The 23,511-nt window shown below is 31.8% G+C and overlaps 2 protein-coding genes across 5 annotated transcripts; one reads left to right on the top strand and one right to left on the bottom strand.

Moving 5' to 3' along the window:
• The first annotated feature begins 4,698 nt into the window (after positions 1-4,698).
• LOC108985390 (polyadenylate-binding protein RBP47B') lies at positions 4,699-10,580 on the top strand. Of its 3 annotated transcripts, none has more exons than XM_018957672.2 (8): positions 4,699-4,908; positions 6,850-7,330; positions 7,560-7,633; positions 7,706-7,836; positions 8,402-8,498; positions 8,993-9,151; positions 9,688-9,788; positions 9,879-10,580. In XM_018957672.2, the coding sequence occupies exons 1-8, from the start codon at positions 4,777-4,779 to the stop codon at positions 9,967-9,969; spliced, it is 1,266 nt and encodes a 421-aa protein (XP_018813217.1). In that variant the 5' UTR covers positions 4,699-4,776; the 3' UTR covers positions 9,970-10,580. The 3 variants fall into 3 exon arrangements, with proteins under 3 accessions (XP_018813217.1, XP_018813219.1, XP_018813216.1); XM_018957674.2 differs by having other exon boundaries at positions 4,718-4,908; positions 7,563-7,633; XM_018957671.2 differs by having other exon boundaries at positions 4,719-4,908; positions 7,557-7,633.
• Positions 10,581-11,938: 1,358 nt separating this feature from the next.
• On the bottom strand, positions 11,939-15,870 carry LOC108985392 (aldehyde dehydrogenase family 3 member F1-like). 2 transcript variants are annotated; one of them, XM_018957676.2, is made up of 10 exons: positions 15,581-15,869; positions 15,202-15,270; positions 14,830-14,926; positions 14,483-14,689; positions 14,263-14,387; positions 13,915-14,019; positions 13,628-13,800; positions 13,233-13,323; positions 12,663-12,812; positions 11,939-12,482 (listed from the first exon to the last, which is right to left on the bottom strand). In XM_018957676.2, the coding sequence occupies exons 1-10, from the start codon at positions 15,776-15,778 to the stop codon at positions 12,210-12,212; spliced, it is 1,488 nt and encodes a 495-aa protein (XP_018813221.2). In that variant the 5' UTR covers positions 15,779-15,869; the 3' UTR covers positions 11,939-12,209. The 2 variants fall into 2 exon arrangements, with proteins under 2 accessions (XP_018813221.2, XP_035545852.1); XM_035689959.1 differs by lacking the exon at positions 15,202-15,270 and having other exon boundaries at positions 15,581-15,870.
• Between the last annotated feature and the right edge of the window lie 7,641 nt (positions 15,871-23,511).

Genomic DNA, 23,511 nt, shown 5'->3' with positions numbered 1-23,511 from the left:
TATCCAAATTCAAGACCGATATTGTTTTTTAAGAGATTAAATAATTCATTTCCAAGAATTCAAGACGCTGATTGTTACAGTACCATATGAAGCAGGGATACGTAAATGCCTTTAGAATAGGAGGACTGCAACGTAGGAAAGGACCAGCTATCTAGCGGACCGGCATTTACTGTGTTAGCTACCTAACCTAGCTACCTTCTTTTGCGTGCTATTTAGAATTTTTCATTTTATTTGGTTAGGTTTGGATGGTAACTTTAAATGAGATGCGTTCGTATTAGAAAAAGTAAAAAATAAATAAAATTAAATAAAATATTATTTTTTAATATTATTATTATTTTAAAATTTTAAAAATTTATTATATTTTATTTGAGAATTTATAAAAATTATAATAATAAAATGAAATAGATTAATAATATTTCTCAATTCAAATTCAGTGTTATAGTATACGTAATCAAGTATGCTCATCAAACATAATAGTTTTGAGATTTTGGAAACTGGATTCATTAATTAATTAGTTCAAAATTCATCATGTATATATCATAGAATTAAAATTTCTAAAAATTTTGTGTTCAATATTTAATTCTCATGCATTGAGTTTTGAATAGATGAAATGAATGAGATCGATCCAGAATATAATGTACTAATCATGTTAAGTATGCTCAACGGAATAGAACGATTGAAGATCATCTCACCATGCATGCATGGTGAGATCATGATCCACTTCTTTTATCCATTCTACTTCTCTTCTTCACTCTATTTTTCATGATCCCCATTGTTGATATGTTTGTTTGTTAATTCTTCTTTTTCTCATATTCTTCTCTCCTTCAAGATATTGATCTCTTTTGCTAACTCCCTTTAGTCTTTCTTCTCATCCTCTTCTTCTTCTCCGCCTTCTTCTATTACTCCTTTGTTGTCTTCATCTTATTGTCCTCCTCCTCTTCTTCTTCTTATTCCTTATCAGCGGGATAAAAATATACTATTGCTTGAGTCAGGGAGTAACGCTCCAATTGAAAGTCTAAACCAAATGACTTATATTCTAAAAAGACTAGTCAATGATCGATATAATTGAAGCTCTATTGAAACCTTATAAAGAGTAAGAACTTTTTTCTTTCCAAGCAATGTAAGATCTCATTCACCATCTACCATTATCCTTATCATATATCACAATCTCCCTTCTTTAAATTTCAAACGTCTTCTTCGGACTTGTCCGTTGTAGATAACATGGTTTAAGTCCTACATTTTTTGTTAGAATATGCTCTAATACAATTTATAACACTCCAATGGAAGGTTCAAACCACGTAGCCTATACTCCAAAATAACTAGTCAATAATACAATTAAAATTCAATTGGAACCTTATAAAGAACTAAAATTTTTTTTTCTTAAGTAATGTGAGTTCTTATTCACCACATATCTTTATCCTTATCGTATGAGGTTTTCCTATCCTTATCCTTATCACAAGGGGTATCACACGGAGATGGAAACTGGATGTGGTGATTATAAGCTAAGCTACCTATGTAAGGCAGGTATTGCCCCGGCCAAGCTTCAACTAATTTTGAACCATTTAGATCATGGGTTTCATTAATCAAACGCTATCAAACATGATCCATCCATAGGTCATGACCTTTTCCAAGTCTTGTTTTGCTTGAATTTTAAACTGTCTTATCTATCAATATGTAATCTTGTAGTATATTATATCACAAAAGTATAATTATATATAGTTCATGTAAGTTGTGTATTTTTTATTTGTCAAGTAATGATCATTTGATTTCATGCGAGCAAACGTCTCAATTAATTTAAAAACGAAATAGTATAGTGATATCTCATAATTGCAATGACCGAAATAAATATTATAATTATTTAAAAATTATTGTTAAAATAAATTATCATAAATAAAAATAATTCAGTTTAGATCAAATAATTATAAAAATAAAAGGTCGAACATGATATGGTTGAGTGAGACGTTTAATTTGCTAAAGTCGTGACCTTCAATATAGGGTCATCATGAAACCAATAAATAATTCCTTTTTAAAAAAAGTAATCTATCGGCCGCCTAATTAATAATGAAGTGAATATACGTACAGATTTACCTCTCAAGTGCATGCCTTCGCCCGCAGGATACGGCGGATTGACGACTCCCCAAGATTTCCCAACCCCATAGCTTGATTAATTTATTACTCCATATTTAAGATTGCGTTGAAAAATATAATTTATAGTTTTAAGAGTTATTACTTATAACTTAAATAATAAGTTATATTATTAAAAAGTTATTTACTTTTTGATAATCATATATTTAAAATATTTTTAAATATATTACATTTGTTTGAAAGCAAATTAAAAAAATATTTTTTAAGGTAGAAATAAAGATCGTTTAATTTTTTAAAAATTATGATCATATCTATAAAAGTTTAAAAATTGTAATTATCTTAAAGTTAATTATATGGATATTTTCGTCTGTTGACGATCTTTTCAAAATTTGAACTATATTTTTTATTATGATTCGAAAAAGAACGTTTATTTTCTCAAACGTACTTTTTAACTTGTTTGAAATTAAAAAGTACTTTAACATATAATACTTAAATGACCTAATTTTTTATTAAAGAATTTTTTATAAGACTATTTAAGCACATTTTAAAACTCTTCACGCAACTCTATACATGCCCTTAATTTGTTTGGTCATAAGTGAAGTTCCAAAAGAGTTTTTTTTTTTGTTTCTTTAAATGTTGTAGACAGTAGGTAGGGATGCGTCCATACTCCAAACTTAGGAGATGTTTAGAGAATGAGATAAGATGAAAAATTTATAAATAGTAGTGAAATAATTTGAATTATGAGATTTACTTCATTATTAATAATTTGAGTAAATAGTAGTGAAATATTCTTTTAGCATCTATATTGTTAGAAATATAATGACAGGAATTGTTAATGTAAAATTAGTGTGTTCGTTTAATATGAGCTCGAGCGAGTTTCAAATGGAAAGCTCGCTCGACATTCGCTCAATAGTTGGAATAAGACAAAGAATTCACTTGACACATAATGCGACATTGCCTTGAGCGAAAATTACAAATTGTTCACTCAATACAGGGGTGACACTTAGCTCGAGTGAAAGACTTGAGAAACAACTTTTGTCTAGGGTTTGGACTCTTTAAGTAGTCTAATCAAGTCATCGTAAGTACATATAGAATAATATGTATAACTTATTGGGTGGGGAGAGAGCCAGAGTTGTCGTATTCATTGTGTTCTTGAGAGAAATTCTTAAGAAGATCTGTTGCATATTGAAGATTAAATTTCTCTTGATATTCAGACCTCTATCATACCATGCTTGTGTTAGAGTACTGTTGAATCTATTGGTATGGACATGTTCTTTGGCCAGAAGGATTTACGGAGTTGTATGGGTGCAGAGATTTAGTTGGTGCTCGTGGTAAAACTATAGAAAGGTTAGTGGTCTGGAGTTGTCAGGGTATAGAGATCAAGTGAGATATTCGTTCTATTTACTTTCTTCAAGAGTCTTGTAAGTGTTTCTAAATTGATTATAACGAACTCAATTTCTATAGTGAATTTTAGGTGGTAACTTACACTTAGAGTGTTTTAGATTTTGAATACGTTCTACAAATGAGTTTCCACTCCATTACTAAAATTGTTTTGTTGATTACTTCCAGTGATTTGATTGATTGATTATAAATCTAAATAGTCAACAAAATTTAGAAAATACCTATTTATCCCTCTTTAAGTGTATTTGGGATCTGAACCACTGATTTTTAAGTTGGTATCTGAGTGGGATTCATCCCATTGGGATTTAGTTAATAAGTGTGATCATGCATTAAGTGTTTTGAATTTATAGATATCAATCACTTTCATCACCAACTTACTTTAATGGCAATAATTATACCTATTGAAAAGTTCAAATGAGAGTTTTTTTAAAATCTATTGATGAACAAGTGTGATTAAACATTGCAAAAGGTTGGAAAATGCCTGTCACAATTGTTGATCGGATTGTGAATACAAGTCTAACAAATTTTATTAGTTTTTAAATTATGGTTATATTTACAAATTTAATTTATAATTTAAATTATATAATAGTTTGGATCAAAAAAATATTTTTAGACCCAATGGGCTATTGGTACCATTGAAGTGGGCGGGGGGCAGGGCAGATGAGATGTTTACGCCCGCCCCCACATATGCGGGTATCACCCTTAGTCTAATTTAATGATGAGATAATCCAAGTTTAGAGGCCATGCTTGAAGATTGTTATGCAATTCATAATGTTTGTAGTTTTGTTCAAGATCTTTAGGTAAATGAAATGTCAAATATGATAAATATATATTGAAGATTAGGAGATAATGATTAAAAATGAACAAAAATAATTTTTTTTTAATTTAGTTGAAACAAGTGAAAAATAATTTATTAAAAGATGTTGAAATTTTATTTATTAAAATATCGAGTCTAGAGACTTTGGACAGGTGAAATTATTTGAGAAAGAATAATGATAGGGTTATTACTCTATTATTATTCATATATTACTCTTTTTGTATTTGATTTTTTTTAATTTTTTATTTTACTTAATGATTAAGGAATTGAGTATTAGTAACATTATATTTTTTTAATTTTTTTTAATAATTAAAGATGTTAAAAAAATATTTGAAAGAAAATAATAAAAAAAAATTTAAAATACATTTAAGTAATAGATGAGTATAATAGATATTAAGCCCATCTCTACCCTTCAAGAAAACAAGAGATAAATAGGAGTGGGTTTTTGAGCGGAAGCGAGTACAACGGCAACGATGGCAACGATGTCGTCTCAGGGTTACTATCAGCCAACTACGGTGGAGGAAGTCAGAACTCTCTGGATAGGTGATTTGCAGTACTGGGTCGACGAGTCCTACCTGCATACCTGCTTTGCTCACACTGGCGAGGTCCCCTCCCTCCCTCCCTCTCTCTCTCTCTCTCTCTCTCTAGTGTGTGTGTAACTAAAATTAGTTGATTGTCTTCAAGTCCAGTCCAGACACTCGGTGGAAGTGTAAATGTCTCGGCTGGTTATGAATCGTTTCCTTTCTTGATGCGGGATTTCTGGGGTTTCTGATGCTGTTTTTGAGTTTGTAATGTTTATTTGTGGTCGAGAGGTCGGATTTATTGAGATTTCTTTTGTTATTACACGGTGAGAATGGAACGGCGTTGTTGGGGTGATCGGGCTTTTCGATTTCGGGGTAGTAGTAAGGTAATTTGTATGGGAGCTTAAAATTTGATTGTTTCTTTAATGTCAAACCAAGTGATTAGGGCTAGTCTACAAGTTCATAATTACTCGTGAGTTCTTGCGAATTATGGGTGGAGTTGTGGGGTGTGGGAGGCCGGATTTGCTCTGTAATATATTCTATATTTGTACTTTGTCTGATCTTTGAGAGCTTAGTTGATCAACGAAAAGTAAAGGTCTTGACTTTTAAGTTGTTATTGAGTCAGAAGGCGATGAGGAAGAAAATTGGTCTTCACTTGAGTCAAATATTTTCATTACTCACTAGTGTGGACGTTTGTATATTTATGTCATATGTGGTAAACGCAATTTTACATTTTCCTGGCCACCAGACAAAATACCTCTGTTGCGAAAACTGCCTTTTAGGTTTGTAAGATGGGAGCTTTTTCAGTTCTAACAATTCAGGGCACAAATCTAGTATTACAATAACACTGAAACTTCATATAATCACCTTCCCCTCCAGGAAAACAAAATAATAAGATGTCTTTTTTTAGCTTATATATAATGATGATGAAGCCCAGAGGGCAGAAAGAAGGTTGCTTCCTCTATAGGTTCAGGCAAAGAACATCTAGAAGCTAGCTGTTAGTTACTTATTTATTTTTATCAGTACTCTTATATAAAACCGAGTTACCAAATTTTCTTTTGATTTTGCAAGTGCATTTTCTTTGAGCATGCTCTATATGAGCCATCTCCTGAGTTACGCCTCTCCCCCTACACTTTTTGGTCTACAGTGAGGGGGATATCAGAGTTTCAGTTCTTAATACAGAAAAATGGGTACTTATATTAAGATCAATCGCATGATCATGTATATCAAGCTTTATAAAAAAGGTGATGAAGCTCCACATTTGGATATCATAGGACTAAGATAGGGAGTCAATGTCTAAATATTAGCTTTACACAAGCTTTACAAGATTTGAGATAGTGGAAGTTGAATTTTCATTATTTGTTCTAATTTCCCTTTACAAAGTCGAGATTGATGAATAACAGCAGATTTTATATTTGGTCGATTATTATCTCTTTACTTATCAAACAAAAATGTTTTATAGTCACTGGTGCTACCTACCTTCGCATATATGGCATGATACCTAAAATGGTCTTGGAGTTGCCCTGATATGTGGTTTAGTTATAACATCACCTACACAATATCAACATGGCCTTTTTGGTGTAAGAATCAAATGTATTGGTGTTGAGTTCAATCTGAGTGTACTTAACCCAAACTTCAGAGAATTCTGTTCCTCTCATGGATCTTTTCTGAACAGTCACAGACCTTCTCTTTTTCTGCCATGCTTGTTAATTTCAAACAACTGGCATTGTTTGAGACTAAGTTTTACAGGGTTTAATGTATATTAGCTTCATTTGGGTGAAGAATGGCTTGGTAGAGCTTAGTGACTAGTGAGATATGAACATGGACTATTTATTATTGTAAACACTTCCTAAAGACCAGTCTGTCAAGTGATGAGACATAATATTGCCTTGGAGCCATAAGTCGGTAACTGCTAGATGTTATGGGGTGCACGTGGTTATTTTCTCATGCAAGCTTGTTGGTCTGTGGCCTGGCCTCGAAAGATACGTTATTAATTTTTTAAATGGATAACTCTACCCTTCTCAGGTAGTATCAATAAAGATTATACGTAACAAGATCACTGGCCAGCCTGAGGGTTATGGGTTTGTTGAGTTTGTTTCCCATGCAGCAGCTGAAAGGATTCTTCAGGCTTACAATGGGACTCAAATGCCTGGAACTGAACAAACTTTCAGGTTAAATTGGGCTTCTTTTGGTATTGGGGAAAAGCGTCCTGATGCTGGGCCTGAACATTCTATTTTTGTGGGAGATTTAGCACCTGATGTTACTGATTATCTGTTGCAAGAGACCTTTCGAGTTCAATATCCATCTGTTAGAGGTGCCAAGGTTGTGACTGATCCAAATACTGGACGCTCAAAGGGATATGGATTTGTTAAGTTTTCTGATGAGGCTGAAAGGAATCGTGCTATGACTGAAATGAATGGTGTGTATTGCTCAACTAGGCCGATGCGCATTAGTGCAGCTACACCGAAGAAGACCACTACTGTTCAACCATATACTGCAGCTAAAGGTATATATAAAAACTATTTTTTAAGGGTATCGAAAATTTTATTGATAAGAAAGCATAAGCATAGCCCAAGTACATTTTTTCTGCTTTTGATTACTGTTAACTTATCGAGTACTGCTGGATTCATGTCTTTCCTATATAGGAGATGGGCCTTGGCAGGCCTGTAGCATGCTTAATAAATTTTCTGATGCTATTTTGGCCTTATTCTCTTACCTATTGACTTTTCTAGCAGCAGCATATCCAGTGCCAGTGTATACAACGCCAGTGCCCATGCTTCCAGCAGATTATGATGCTAATAATACTACAGTAAGTAAGACATACGACACTCATTTGGGATCTTATGTCTCCTCTCTTATTTAAATATTTTTATCTATGCAGATTTTTGTTGGTAACTTGGATCCCAATGTCTCGGAAGAGGAGCTGAAGCAAACGTTTTTGCAGTTTGGGGAAATTGTCTATGTCAAGATACCTGTGGGCAAAGGATGTGGATTTGTACAGTTTGGGACAAGGTTTGTTATTTGTGTGCATGTGAAACCCAATTTCCCTTACAATGTTGCATGTGGCTACTAGCATATGTATGACCATCCCTTTTTCTTTTCAACTTTTACCTTCCTTTAGAAGAGTGTGGGTGTTGAGTTAATTTAGGATACTCTTAGGGGATGTTTGGTAATGTTTTTCCATCTCATCTCATCCCATCTCATCTTATTTCCTTCCCAAACATCATTCAAATAGAAACACTTTCAAACTAATCATTACAACTTTTCCAAACTTTCAAACAAAATAAAAAAAAAATTCAACTTTTTCAAATCTCAAAACAAATATAATATTAAAAAATTATATTCTAACAATATTTTAACTTTATAATATTTTTATTCAACTTTTTCTCTCTCCTTTTCCAAAACCCCATAAAACATCATAACTCAAACTATTTTACTACTATTCACAAACCATTTCACTACTATTCACAGATTTCTCATCTCATCTCATTCTCCAAATACTTTTGTCAATTATTTTCTCCACTTTGTCTTTTATGCTATCCGTCGATTCCTGATTCTCCAACATTTGTCTATATAGAGCATCTGCTGAAGATGCAATCCAAAAGATGCAGGGGAAGATGATTGGTCAACAAATTGTCCGCATTTCTTGGGGTAGGAGTCCGACTGCTAAACAGGTGATTCATTTTATCAGCCCGGATCACGTGAATGTACAAATTAAGCTAGATGTTACATAATGCTGGTGGAATGCTGGTAAATTAGCCATATCTTGTCTTAGCGGTAGGAAGGAACAATAGTCATGAGAGTGAGCTTGAATCAAATTATCAAAGAGCTTACTAATAGTCCCGAGTTGTGCTAGGGGGCATACCATTCAATGATCCATTTTCACTGAATCAATAAAAAAATTTATTTAATATAATTCAGAAATTTGAAATAAAAAATTTGGATCAATCAGAAAAGGTTGTCAAATGGAATGCTAACTGCCATTTTCCAATAGTCATTGACTTTTGTAGATAAAATGGGTAATTTTCTGCATTATTATTTTTTTAATAAAATTTATTTACCGATAAAAAAATGTTCTACATTATTTTTTTACATTCGGCCAGGTTGATGGATATAGATGCGCATGTTGTCTCTGGTTAGCCTTCTAATCTGGTTATCATTTGTGTAGGAGATTCCCGGTAGCTGGGGTCAGCAAGTAGATCCGAGTCAATGGAGTGCTTATTATGGTTATGGACAAGGCTATGATGCCTATACTTATGGTTCTACAAATGATCCTTCATTATATGCGTACAGTTCATATGCTGGTTATGCACAATACCCTCAGACTGTAAGTTGTTTTGACATGAGTTTCACCTGTCGTCGTCGATGTTACTCCTGGACAATTATAGTAGTTTTACATACCTTATTTTACTTATAACAACAAATGTTATTCCATTTTTTTTTCCAGCTGGGCTGTGGTAAATTTAGTCTACAGAAATGGAGCCATCATTTTTTTGTCTTTGGCCTAGTGAGCCATTGTTTCTAAAACCAAATAAGTTGGTCCTAGAAAAAGTTTGAGTGAATTGCATGTACGACCTATGTCGAGAACCTAAGCTCTCAATAATTTTGAGAATTTTGATGAAGAAAATTCAAAATTGAAAAAGGTTGGTGATTACTTCTCCAAAATTTGAGGAAACTCCTGTAATGTTATTGTCATTGCTAAATATGAGAATCTGGTTTTGGAATGTATGTAAACCGGCACATCTTATTGTTACCCTTCCCACACTTGTGCGTGAGAGAGTACGTATATGGAACATATTTGCTTTAGCTTAGGGGAATCACAAGTAACTTGAAAATGACTATTCCCAATTGGTTCATTTTCAGGTTGATGGTGTTCAAGAGATGGCAGCCATGGCAGGTGCTGTGCCTGCTGTAGAACAAAGAGAGGAGTTATATGATCCATTGGCTACGCCTGATGTTGATAAGTAAATCCTCTCTCTTTTTGCAACATAAATGATGGAACCAAATGACAAAAGACATTAACTTGTTTATCCTATCTCGATGTTGATTGCCAGGTTAAATGCTGCGTACCTCTCTATTCATGGAAGTGCCATTTTAGGGCGGCCTTTATGGCTGAAAACCTCATCACTGTCGCAGCAAGGGTAGACATCTTTGGCATAAGCTGCTTCACATTCTGAATTTATTCCATGTTTTCTGGAGCTCTAGCGGATAGAGGTGTACGTACTCATAGACATGATAAATTTTCACCCTGGAGAAAAACTTTTAGTATATGCTTCGCATCTGTGCACTATGTCCACAGTTGGACTCCGGTGCTGCAATCTTGAGTAGAATCAGTCAGGATGTGCCTGAGTTCAGTATATCATGATTTTGGAATTGAGCCTTTTATTTCTGTTTTCTTTTTCTTTCAACACTTTTGCGATGTGGATGTCAATACAGGAAGACTCCCATGGGCAAAGTTCTTCTCTAACATAGGAATAGTTTGGGTCACATTCAGACTGTTGCTTCTCATGTGTTAAAAAACCATTTATTATGCCATCGCCATATGCCAAAGGTAAAGGCATAAAGGCATAGAGTTGTACTGCTACTCTAGTTTGAGCTAGTATAAACCAAAAATTTCAAACTTTCTTCTCTCCCATGTATTAACCAAAAGGCTGAAACTGTCTCCCTTCTTGTACTTATTTACTTTTAATGCTCGCTTGGAAAAGTTACTCATAATTCTCTGAGTAGTAGTGAAATAATTTGAATTGTTGCGTTTGGATGTTGAGTTGAGTTGAGATGATAAAATATTATTTTTTAATATTATTATTATTTTGAGATTTAAAAAAGTTAAATTGTTTATTATATTTTGTGTTGGAATTTGAAAAAGTTGTAATGATGAGTTAAGATGAGTTGAGAGGAGTTAAAGAACCAAACGAACAAAAATGAACGAGAAAAGTTTGAATAAAAATATTATAAAGTTAAAAAATTGTTTGAAGATAATTTTGTAATATTATTTTTATTTTGGAGTTTAAAAAAGTTATGTTTTTGTGTTTTGTTTTGAAGTTTATAAATGTTGGAATGATTATATGAAAATGTTGGAGATTTGAAATTGAAAGTATTTCGTATTTGAGTGATGTTTGTGAAAGAAATTGTGAGAAGTTTTGAGAATTTCTTGGCTCATCTCATTATCCAATCGTATCCTTAATATACATGCCTTTTATATATGCAAAAAGATTTGCAATCTTTATACAATCTTGTATAATCTTGAAAATCATGGTTTCAATTTTGATGGCGGAAGCAAGAAAAATTCCACAAGCACATTTTTTTTTTGAATCAAGGTCATGCATTGAAAACAGAAGCAAAATACAGCATCTAGTGAGCATCTAGTACTGCCTGTGCTTCTCACAGTTACATTAAAAGTTAGCAGGAAATGGTCTTTTGGTATAGCTTTCCAATTCAGAGGATTAATCAGTTGCTTGTTGCCCCAAGCATTGCAATGTTCTTTGAAATTCTTAAGTATACCATCTACAAATTTTTTCAAGTTTGGTTGGATAGAGTTATGCACAATTTTGTTTCTCATAAACCAATACTATCCATGGCAATAATGATAAAGAGTTGAAACGAGTGCTCTTCAAGGAGGGATTTTGAAGGGGTTAAAAAGCACTTTATCCAATTGATAATCCTTGTAGCTGCAAAACAGGAACTATTCGAGTAATGCTACATACAATCGTAAAATGCGCAAATGCCGTGCAGTCGCTTTGAAAAAAAGTGAGGTCTACTATTAAAAAATTTATTTCTTTTCGTGTGGGTCCCATATTTATTTATTTTTTTCAAAGCGATTGCACGGCGTTTGCACACTCCCAACTGCAAATATCATTTCTCATTTTGGAAATGCTAGTTTATCTCTGGATTTGACTGCTGATGTATTTTAAATTTTTTAAAAAAGTTTAAAAAAGTTACTAGTAGTGAATTTGTATATATTTTTTAAATGTTTAAAGATGTTTAAAAAATATTTAAAAAAAAAAAGAATAAGATTGCACTAGGGGCACGTCCAACGGTAAGAGTTAGGCGGCACATTAAAGGGATCCTTTAGCCTTCAAGAAACCTCTTATTCTCGTGAAAAAAGGAAGCCAAGTCAGTTAATAGGTATTATCATTCTTTGTTGGTTTTTTTTATACGTAAATAACATATCGATCAATGCCAAATGTAATTCAAGAGACATCACGATTCACAATCCCCACTCTGCATACGAGCGCTACAGACTTTCACCCCTTGCAAAAAACATTTACTTAAGCACACAGACACAGGGAAAGCAGGTCCAAATCACAGGACTCTTCAAATAAATATGTTTAATTTGTTTCTATTCCTCCCCTTTCATCTTTCAATGAATATTTGCATTCGATCTCTCAGTGGGAATATGCAGGTTGGTATGATCCTCTTCTAGGCTTCTTCAAGCCCAGTATGACAAGGAGTAATCCAAGATAATCTGAATTATAAGCGCACTCAAGGAGTTGCCACTTGTGAGCATTCCATGGAGGATATCTAAACCAAAAATCAGTGAGAAAACTTCTTCTTGTGATAGCCTTCTCATGGCTGAATGTGTCAAATGAGAACTTTCCATGGTACCTGCCCACCCCACTTTCACCAACTCCTCCGAATGGGAGGGAATCAGCAGCATACTGCACATTATACCCAATACAATGAGAATGCAAGCTAACAAGATGATGATCACAAAGTAGACTTTGCATCCTCAAATTATCAGAGGTTTGAGAGTGAAAATTGTATTGATACCAATTTAAAATTTACTGATTAATCTAACAAACTAAAGTAGCAAAAACAGCGAATAGTCTCTTACATACTTGAATAATTGCATCATTGAACACCACGCCTCCGGATGATGTTTCAGATATCATCCGTCTCTCCAATGATTTATTTTTGGTAAAACAATATATAGCAAGTGGTTTGGGTCTTGAATTCAGGAATTGTATACTGTCTTCAATCTTCTCCAACTGTGAAACCAATATGAAAAGAATATTTTAGCCTGCAACTCTTGCATTATTTTCTTGGCTCTTCTTGAGCTACCATCAGATTTTAGATGAAATTGAATGCCAATCCACATAGTTTGATTAAATATGAAAATAGTTACAGGATTTTGAAGTCTTTCAAAAAGCTGCCTTAATGTGAATAATATATGATAACTGGATTTTGAAATATTACTCTGTTTTCGTAACTTAGTTGCTATTTAAGATTGTGTTACATCCTAAAACATGAATAGAGGGACCATTATGATAACATATACAAATGTGATTTTTACTTTTATAAATTTTGAAACTGATAAACTTTTTAAAAAGAGGGTCAAAACCCAAGGACCATTTTATCATTTATCCCTAATATTAATATATAGATGCGTGTGTATCTATGTATCTTACTGAAATTATTGGAAGCAATGGACCAAAGATTTCTTCTGTCATGATTGCTGCTTCAAGTGGGGGATCCACCAAGATTGTTGGCTCTATGAACCTGCATGGAATTTCATAACATGCAAATTAGAAGTACTTGTCAACATAACTTAAAATCAGAATGGTGTCAAAGAAGTTTAGCCCGCCCCCCCAAAATCCTAGTCAGGACCAAAGTTGGCTATGAATAAGTCATTTTTAGACTTCTGAGACTCCCCAATGTTATGAAGTGTTAAAGAACAGGGATTCGCTTTTTACCCATAAATGAGACACTTATTCTGTTTCCCTATCCTCCAAAAAAGCAGTAGAATCAATCAAAGATAGTAAATTATATCAAGCATAAGCAAAAAGAAGATCATGTTGTTTACAAGTGATCTTCGTCCAATGAACCACCATAAACAATAGAAGCCTTAACATTTGGGTCCTCCAGAAGATTCTTCAATCTCAAGAAATGTTGTTTGTTTATTATCCTTGCAATACTGTGCGATTCTATTGGGTTTCCTCCAAACATTTCTTTGATGATGACCTTCATCATCTCTACCTGAAAGAGAATATATATATATATAATCATTTCCACATATTTCTTTCTGCATTAGAAACTAAAAAACTTTGAAATCATACATGCACATATATGTATTTTCTACTACTGCCATACCAGAGTTGATATATTTTTCCTTTCTGCAAGGATATAATCTATTGCTATGCACGCTTGTCCAGCACAGGCCCCGTATTTCCCAACAACAATTCGCTTTACAGCAGCCTTGTGATTAACAGCACAGAAGAAATCTTTATAAGCAAATTGTCATTTCATAATATTTGTATACATAATAATTACGGGACTCAAGGAGGATATGAAAATAGAAATCCAAGGGTATTTAAACTAAGATGTTAATATCTCCTTATACGGTATGAAATGATTGAAATTTTTTTTTTTGCTAGTTTCAATCATTTGATATCACGTTAGGGATGATGAATAGTATTTTTCAAGACATGTATACATTACCTTCCTATCAAAAGAACTAGAAAGGGAATCAACAACAGCAGGGCATTTTCCACCCAACTCCAGAGTAACAGGTGTCAGATGCTTTGCAGCAGCAGAAAGAACAAGCCGTCCAGTACGTGCACTTCCTAGCATTAGATTTGAAATTTACTTCTATTTTTTTTTTTTGAAAAATAAATAAGAAGGCAAAGAAAAGTGAGAGCTTAGTTCATGTTATTTTCACCTGTAAAGAAGATTTTGTCCCATTTCTGCTGCAGGAGTTGTTCAGCAACAGTTGGTCCTCCTTGGAAAACCTTGACAGCCTTATTGTCCACAAAATTGGGGATAGTATTTGCTAAAAGAGAAGCACAGGCAGGAGCTAACTCCGACAGCTTTAGAACCACTGTGTTTCCAGCAGCTATTGCCCCTATCAGTGGTTCCAAGGACAGTCCTATGTTTTGCATCAAAAAGGTGACAAATCATATAATAATTATTGATTTTGCATTTTAACAACAAACAAATATATAAAGTGGGTAGAGCTCTCAGAAGGGTTTGATTTTTTTTTTTTTTTCTATAAAGTTATTTACTCACCAAAGGGATAATTCCAAGATGAAAAAATGAGGACAAGGCCAAGCGGCTCTGGAACAATTTCAGCAGTACTAAGCACAGCAATCTTTGGCAGTATAGCCTGTCAATGTCAACCATGCATCAGCAAACGTGGTGTTTAGTATATATCTCCTGCCCTTTGTGAGCTTCTTGAAAAAATCCCAAGGAAATCTGACCAAACAGACATGGTTTAAGTATATTCTTCTGGGATTCATTGTCAAGGAAAGTACTTTTTCTTCTTGAATCCCAGTGAAAATTTTCTTTTGGGCATCATTGCTGTTCTCTTTCATCTTTTCCAAAGCCAAGAAAACGCATTGACTCCTTAAATATCATGTAAAGCCTAATGAATGAGGTTACCTTTCTACCTGACATCCATTCTTTTAAAGACCCCAATGCATTATTCAGGGACTTTGTCAAGGTTCCTATCTGCAAATCAGGACGGTGTACATATAAATAAAGCAAGATGTCAAATGCTGAGGATCTCCCATCTCTAAAATGAACATCACCCTTATACAAAAACATTATATTTATTCCAAAAAAACAACATTATATTATCAACTTCCACATAAACAAACCAAGCACCAACAAACAAAAACCACTCTAGAATCGTCTAAAATGAAGGATAAGAAGTAGAAAAGTCCAACAAACATCCTCAGATGATAAAAAAATGTAAGATATAAACCCTAAAAAAGTTATAACTAATAAGTGAAGGAGAATTGATCTCCACACTTGATACCTCATCTCTGAAAGCCTCAACATGATGTTTTCCCAAGTCCTGCTTAAGAGCCTTAAAGATATCTTCCTCTTTCTCCTTTAGGAGAGTAAGCAACCCTTTGAGCTGTGACTTCCTCCAAGATGCTTCCTTGGTCTTTCCCTGACTGTAATACTCCCTCATACCCTCTAGATCTCTTTCCAAATCTCCTACACTCTCCATGGTTTAGGGAAAGAAAACAAGTGCATGACCATCTTAGCTCTCCATCCTACTATTTATCCTATAAAGATCAACTAACCTTACTTGCGCTTCATTAAAGCTGCTCGTTGTATATGCATGTGTCAGTTTCAACCTTACATTAATACATGCATGACCAAATGTTATATTTGTCAAACTTTAATTAAATTTTAATTGAGCTACACCAAGTTTTTGTGAAACCCAAGTGGATTTCAATCTATTAAGAGTTTTAATGTACAAGTGAAACTGAAAGAGATGGAATTTCTCATTGAATTATTTAAAGTGTATTTGCGAAAAACTACTTGTTAAAGTCGGTGTATTCTTGATATTAGAAGACACTTCTTCCCGAATATATGTACCAATTAAAATAAAATAAAATAACAAATTGCCATAACCCACATGACTCTTTGATGAGCAATATTATTTGCATGAAAAAAGGAGCGGTAAATTGTACATGAATTTTAGGCAGGCGCGAGTGATGCAACCCCTCATTTATATATCCTTTGGCATTACGTCTTTCTGATTATTAATTCCAAGAGCCAGCCGTCCACAACGCACGTCTGCTCTCTGTACTCTGCACTTGTCAAAGGTTGTCTGTAATCCATACGAATCTCTCCCTCAACAACTACACTTCACTCGATTAACATATACATGTATGGAAAATGATTGAGCAACCGCTGGTGGCTCCCGCTGGAGTCACCGCTGGCTCTATCATGTGTTTTTTTATATATTTTTTTTATAATTAATTTTATATAAATATTTTTAATAATTTTAAATATTAAAAAATAAATAAAAAAATTATAATATTATTAAAAAATACTTCCTTAATTATGAAGTAAAAAAAAATTATTTTTTTATTTTATTTCGTGATTAAAAAAATATTTTTTAATAATTTTTTTTACTTCATGATTAAGAAAGTATTTTTTAATAATATTATAATTTTATTTTATTTTTTTTAAATATTTAAAATTATTAAAAATAATTATAAAAAAAACATATTAAAAAACATATACTAGAGCCAGCGGCACTCATACATATATATATCTGCCTATATCTTAAAAGTGTCTAAGACATCTACAGTAATGAACAGCTTAACTCAATCCGGCGTCGTTCTTAACCCACCCAGCAGTTTAACTCAAATATCTAACGCACCCAGCACGTCTTCTTCTTCTTCACCGCTCAATCGAATGAATCGCAGTGTGCGACGGAGAGGGAAATGGACGATCGTGGTGGCTGGATTTGGTAGAGATTGTCGCCGGTGTGAAGTGGTGGAGGTGCGGTGGCCTGGGTGGCCGCGTATGGCTGCGCTGGTTGAGAGAAATGGGAGAAACTCATTTCGGATGGGTTTCCGCGGGGGATAGATATGGCTCCGCGTGGGGGACATCGATGGTGGCTGGGTTGGTCGCCGGCGTGAGGGGGAGTCGCCTGTGGTGGTCGTGACGGTAGGTGGCCGCGTACGGTGGCGCCGGTTGAGAGAAATGGGAGAAACCCATTTCGGATGGGTTTCCGCGGGGGAGAGATAGGGCTGCGCGTGGTGGACATCGATGGTGCCTCGGTCGGTCGTCGGTGTGAGAGGGACTCCCCGGTGGTGGCGGTGAGGCTGGCCGGCGCACGGCGGCGCTGGGCTGGGCTGAAGAAGAACGGCCCGTGCGGATGAATCGGGCCACAGAGAGAGAGATAACGTGAAGAAAAAAAAATTTAATAAAATCATTATAAATTCACTACAAAAAAATAATATATACAAAAAATCATAAACAAATTATCAGCAGCTAGAAAAATTATTTATATCACAAAAAATCATATTTATTTACTCTATTATTATTTAATTAGTTGTGATGTGAAGTATAAGACTGTCTAAATATTATATATATTTCTAATAGGAATTTTAAATTATTAACATAACTTGATGAAAGGTAGTAAAATTAAAAGACTCTTCAGTTAGTTAATGCCTTGTTACTGTACAATACACTCTTCATTTAATGATATTATTAGAATTGTTTGGTCCAAACTCAAAATACAAATAAATGATGAAATTTTGTTAAATATTTTTAAAAAATTAAAACTATATAAATAATTAAAATTTTAACATAATTTAAATATGATAATATTCTTAATTAACTAAAAGGAACTGTTACTGCTATCGAAAAAGTAGTCCGAAAATGTGTCCTGAATATGTATTTCACTTTTTTATTATTATTTTTTTTTTATGTATATTTTTAATTATCATAAACATTTTTTAAAAAAATAAAAAATTTACAATATCATTAAAAAACACTTCCTTAATCACTAGGTTAAAAAAAAAAAAATTGGCAAACGTCCCTTGGACGTTACACTACCGCTAGTATATATATATATATATATATATATATATATATATATTTGCGGCTGTACCTCTTCCTCTTAACGCCCAGAAATTAAATTTGTGACATTTGGAAACCAACTGCAGCAAACCCAAAAAAGGAAAAAGAAAATCAATGCATTAATGACTACTACTCTAACCTGAATGATTTTTCAGTCGCTCTTTCTTTTCTTTTTTTTTTTCCTTTTAAAGTAAGATTTTTTAGTGGATTTTGACTAGTCTAATATAATAAAGAAATAAATAAAATTATAAAAGATTATCTTACAAATTTAGAGCACTGGCATTTGAAATGCCAATCTATAAATTTTGAATTTATATTGGTAAAATTCTTTGTATTGAATTATTCAAAGCTTGGGAGATCCACGTAAGAGTTATAGTAAATTTAAACATTTCTTCATCTTTGATTAGATACTGTTTATAGTCAAAACATATATTTTATTCCAAAATATTACTATCTCCAATTATTAATTAACATTGTCAATAATATTAATTAATTGATTTTGCACATGTTATTAAGATTACTATCTCTAATTATTAATTAACATATGGTTAGTATAGTCGTAAAATATAAAAAAAAAATTAAAAGAATATTATTACTAAAAAATAATATTTTGGCTAATATATGATAATCCAATACGAGGTTATATGTTGAATGACTTTGACTTTAGGCAAAATGTGCAATTTTAGGCAAATCTTGGTTTTGGACTAGGCTAGACCATTACCTCTTAGAGATTGAGCATTGGCAATGGCAAGTCCAAATTTTGACTGGAATTTAAGATTTTGGCTATACCAAAACTTTTAGAGAGATTAATCCACATTGATCTAGTTATCCTAAAGTCAAAATAGTAATATAATATTATATATTTTAATAATATTTAAAAAATTAATATTTTGTAAATACACTTGTACTTAATATTTAATATTTTGTATTAATATTAAAACTTAATATTAAAAGAGAGAGGTAGTTGGATGAGAAAATTATAAAATATTGATTTGATCATTCTATAGTGACTCTTCAAATATGACTAAAGGCCCTAAATTACTGTAGCTCAAAGTTCCATAAATATCCTTTTGACTAGTCTAATGCAAAAGTTTTAACTAAAAAAAAGCTAAAATTTAGACTTGGACTTGGCAATGCAGAGCATTGGCAATGGACTAGCCAAATGTCAATGCAAGTCCAAACTTTAGCTAGATATGAGAAAAAGTCTCCACATTGGACTAGCCAATGGTCCAAAGCTTAAGACTTGATGAATAGTAAATCTTAAGTCCTCTCCAAATATGGCTAGCTACTATTCACAATGGAAATCAATATTTAATTATTTAATCACTTCCCTCTCTCTTTGAATGGTAAAAACATGCATGGCAAGCACATTATTTCTATTGATTGATAGAGTAGACACATTATTTCTACAAACCATGAAGATCTAAAAAATATATAAATTGTATTTACAAAAAAAAAAATAATAATAATATAATATTATTATTTTAACTTTATAATGGCTAGTCCAATGTGGACTCACCTAGTCAAAAATTGATATTATAGCTAAAAATTGAAATTCTAGCCAAATTTTAGACTTAGCAATGGCTAGACCATTGCCAATGCTTCCAAAGCCAAAGCCAAAATTTGGCTAAAACTAGATATTTTGCCTAAAAGCCAAAACCATTCAAATATAACTTCACATTGATTTAGGTAACTATAGTCCAAAATATAATATAATATTATCTTTTAATAATAATATTTTTTAATAATATAATTTAAATAATATTTTTTCCAATAAATGCACAAAACTGTCCAATCCAATTTTTATAAGACTATATCTGAACTAATTATCGTGTGGTTAATGAAATCTCTTGCAAAAATCTAAACATAATATAGCCATTTCTTGTCAAAAATCAGAACTTAAAATATTTGTGTAATAAAACATTCGTGGTGAAAAGGGCTCTCTGTGTGGGATTGAGGAAAGCTCTAGGCATGTAGAAAAAAGTGGTTCACCTTCTATTACTACGATAAAATACCCGAGTCATTGATTTGGGACTTCCTTATTTTGTGCGGTAATAAAGTGGAATAAAATATTTGTGAGGGTTATAAACAGTACCTAGGCAACTATGAAGAAAATTGTAGCTCATAGGTAGAGCTTATTGATTTAACTAATCTAATGTAAGAGGTCTTATGATATAAAACCAAAATATGAGGATGCACTGACATTTGACTCGGCCAATGTCAGTGTTTTAGTCATACTCCAATTTTAGCTAAGATTTAGTTAAGGATAATGCTGATCACCCCGCTCAATTATCTCATTTTCTCTTCTCGATTGACATGGCCATAATGTCCCTTAAAAGTTCCACATTGAATTTGGTATTGGTATGTAAATTTGATTATATCGACAAATATGTTGAGCTACAGTGACTTAGTCAAATGAATTTTATATTATTTCTCACTCATTTGTGAATATATTTTGTATATATTTTAATATTTTGTATTTGAAAATAAAGTTAGTTTAGATTGATAGATGAATTTTTATGTATTTCAATATATAGATTTTTGAAAATTATGGAAATAAAAATAAAATTATTTAAGAAATAAATAATGCATTAAATAAGTAGATAAAAAAATTTAAAAAATAATATTATTTTATTATTATAAAAAGTGTGATAGCTAATCTAATATACAGATCAAATTTTGAGTAATTAGTCAAAAGTTAAAAAGTAACATATTAGCTAAAATTGTCTAAAATTTTGCCTAAACTAATGAAAATGTTTAAAACTAGCCATATGCGAGTGAAATTTATAGAAGAATAATGATATACACACAATATATTAAGTACAATAGCTTAGTCATTTAATATTTTATAGTGTTTTTTTTTCTCACCAAATACAATTTCATTTATCAAATTTTCTCTTACAAACTGTCGGTTAAAGGAATTTTAAGATGAAGAGGACTTTGAACTGTGCCAATTTAATGCTATCCCAACTCCCACATGCATCGGCAACACGTCAAATGGTTCCTTAATTATTTATGGGCCTCCGCATGGCCCATGGGGTTGTCTGACAAGTACAAAATTGATAGAGTTGTAATTCGTTACACTAGTTGTGTATCGTAAGAGCATTTTCATTGATTCGATCAAAGTTGAAAGATAGTTAAAATTTAAATAATTTATATAAAAAAAAATTTACATTAAATTAGGTATCTCTAAAATAATTTAAATTTCTGCTACAGTAGAAAGATAGCTAAAATTTAGATAATTTGTATAAAAAAAACCTCACATTAGATTGGACATCTCTAAAATAATTTAGATTTCTGCTACAGTGGTTGACTAAAGATGGAGAATCACAATTGATTTACCAAACATTAAAATACTAATTTTTCATTCCAACCACTTGTAGGTGTTTAGATATTTAATTAGTGAATAAGAAATTTAGATAAAATTTTAGATAAGTTTAATTTCGATTTTTGGTTATTAGCATTGAATGACCTTTGAAAATATAATTTTTTTAATATTAGTTTAAATAGAATATAATTATTATTAATATTAAATTGGTATAATTATAAAATGTGATACAAATAAATTAAATAAAAAAATTATTGATTTAATAATATTTTATTATTATATAGATAGTGAATGACTAATCCAATATAGAGATTGAATTTAAATGGAATGAACAAATGTAAAAAAGTGTGATATTGACTAAATTTTAAAGATGCATTTAGCCAAGCTAACGAGGATGCTCTAAAAGAATACAAAGTATTTCCAAACTTTTAGAATTTTAAATTATCTAATATTTTTAGCTAATATATATTTATAGAACATTTTAAAATCTTTTAGAATTAAATTGTTTAATTTACAATAATTTATATAAGATTGGATGACGTGGTTTAACAATATCAAAACATTTGCTTAAAAAAATCTTACAGATTATTATAAGAAAAAATTATATTCTCAGGCCAATATATAGAGCATATCTAGTAAAGTGCTTATATGACATAATTTAATTTAAAAAATAAATTTTAAAATTTAAATCTTATAATTTAAGTAATGTAAATAATATATTCTATATAACGACTTGAAAATGAAATAACTCCTATTACAAATATAGAGAAAATTCCTAAGAAATTAGGGATAAAGTTTTTTGAAATGACCCAAACCTAAACGCCATTTAATACTCTCACTCATAGTTAGGTGTCAAAATAGATATATCTTAACCACTCATGGGGCTACGCCCTAATCTTTGGGCCTTCCAATTTAAATTTGGTACCTTGGGAGTCTAATATCTATTACCCACCTTTGCCTCGTTTCTTCGTGACCTTGGTCCTACCTAATTTTATTTTTATAATTCTTCTCAATTTATTTTATTTAATTATTATAATTTTTTTTAAATTTTTATATAAAATAAAATAAATAATTCAACTTTTCAAATTTTAAAATAAAAATAATATTAAAAATATATATTTTAATAATATTTTATTCAACTTTTAATTTTGATATCAACTCATCTCATCTCATTTACAAAAATAAACGAAGATATTTACATCTCCAACTTGATTAAATTGGTAATAAACTTTTTATACAGTTGTTTAATTAGCCAAGAAAATGCAAAACATCCAATATCCTAATTTGGTATTAAAAAAATAAAAATAAAAATAAAGAAAATGATAGAGATACAACATTTTTTTTTTTTTTTTTTTATGTCTATCTAAATACTTGTTCACAGATCAATGGATCATTGACGTGCTCGGACTGTCACTGTGCAATTGTTCTTTGGCTTCGCAATAAATGTTGGATTTTGACGCGAAGGAAAATGATAACTTTACAAAATTGTCATAATTATTTTACAACTTTTCAAGAAATCGAGACTGTTTTTATAAATTTAAAATTTATTTTTAATAAAGTGACATAATTGTATGGGACCTGCTACTCTGTCCCGAGAGTGACCACTAGGGGCACAGTGATCGGTCAATTTGAGAGGGCACGCTATCATTTTCTTAATTGTATTAGTTGATTATAAATCAGTTGTAAAAGAATTGTAGATGCATCATGCCATAATTACCCTTGATGTGAAATGGAAGCGAAGACGGGACCAAAAGGATAACATAAGATCAAGTTGTTTAATTTAGTTATCATTATTGTCATGGATAGGATAAGGCTGCAATTTGGCAATTTTATTTGATAAGTAATGATATATGTACAATTCTTTATACAACCATGTTTTAAAATGAGAATATTTATATTAGAGAATAGATATTTACAACCGTAAATTGTGTAACCGCCGCATAATCGTTTTGAAAAAAATGAATAAAACATGATATCTTACATGAAAATAATTAATTTTTTAATAGTATAACCCACTATTTTTTAAAGCG

This window comes from Juglans regia, chromosome 5 (genome assembly GCF_001411555.2).
Source record: "Juglans regia cultivar Chandler chromosome 5, Walnut 2.0, whole genome shotgun sequence".
Classification (NCBI taxonomy): domain Eukaryota; kingdom Viridiplantae; phylum Streptophyta; class Magnoliopsida; order Fagales; family Juglandaceae; genus Juglans; species Juglans regia.
The sequence above is the reverse complement of the archived record's forward strand: the minus strand, read 5'-3'. Positions and strand labels throughout refer to the sequence as shown.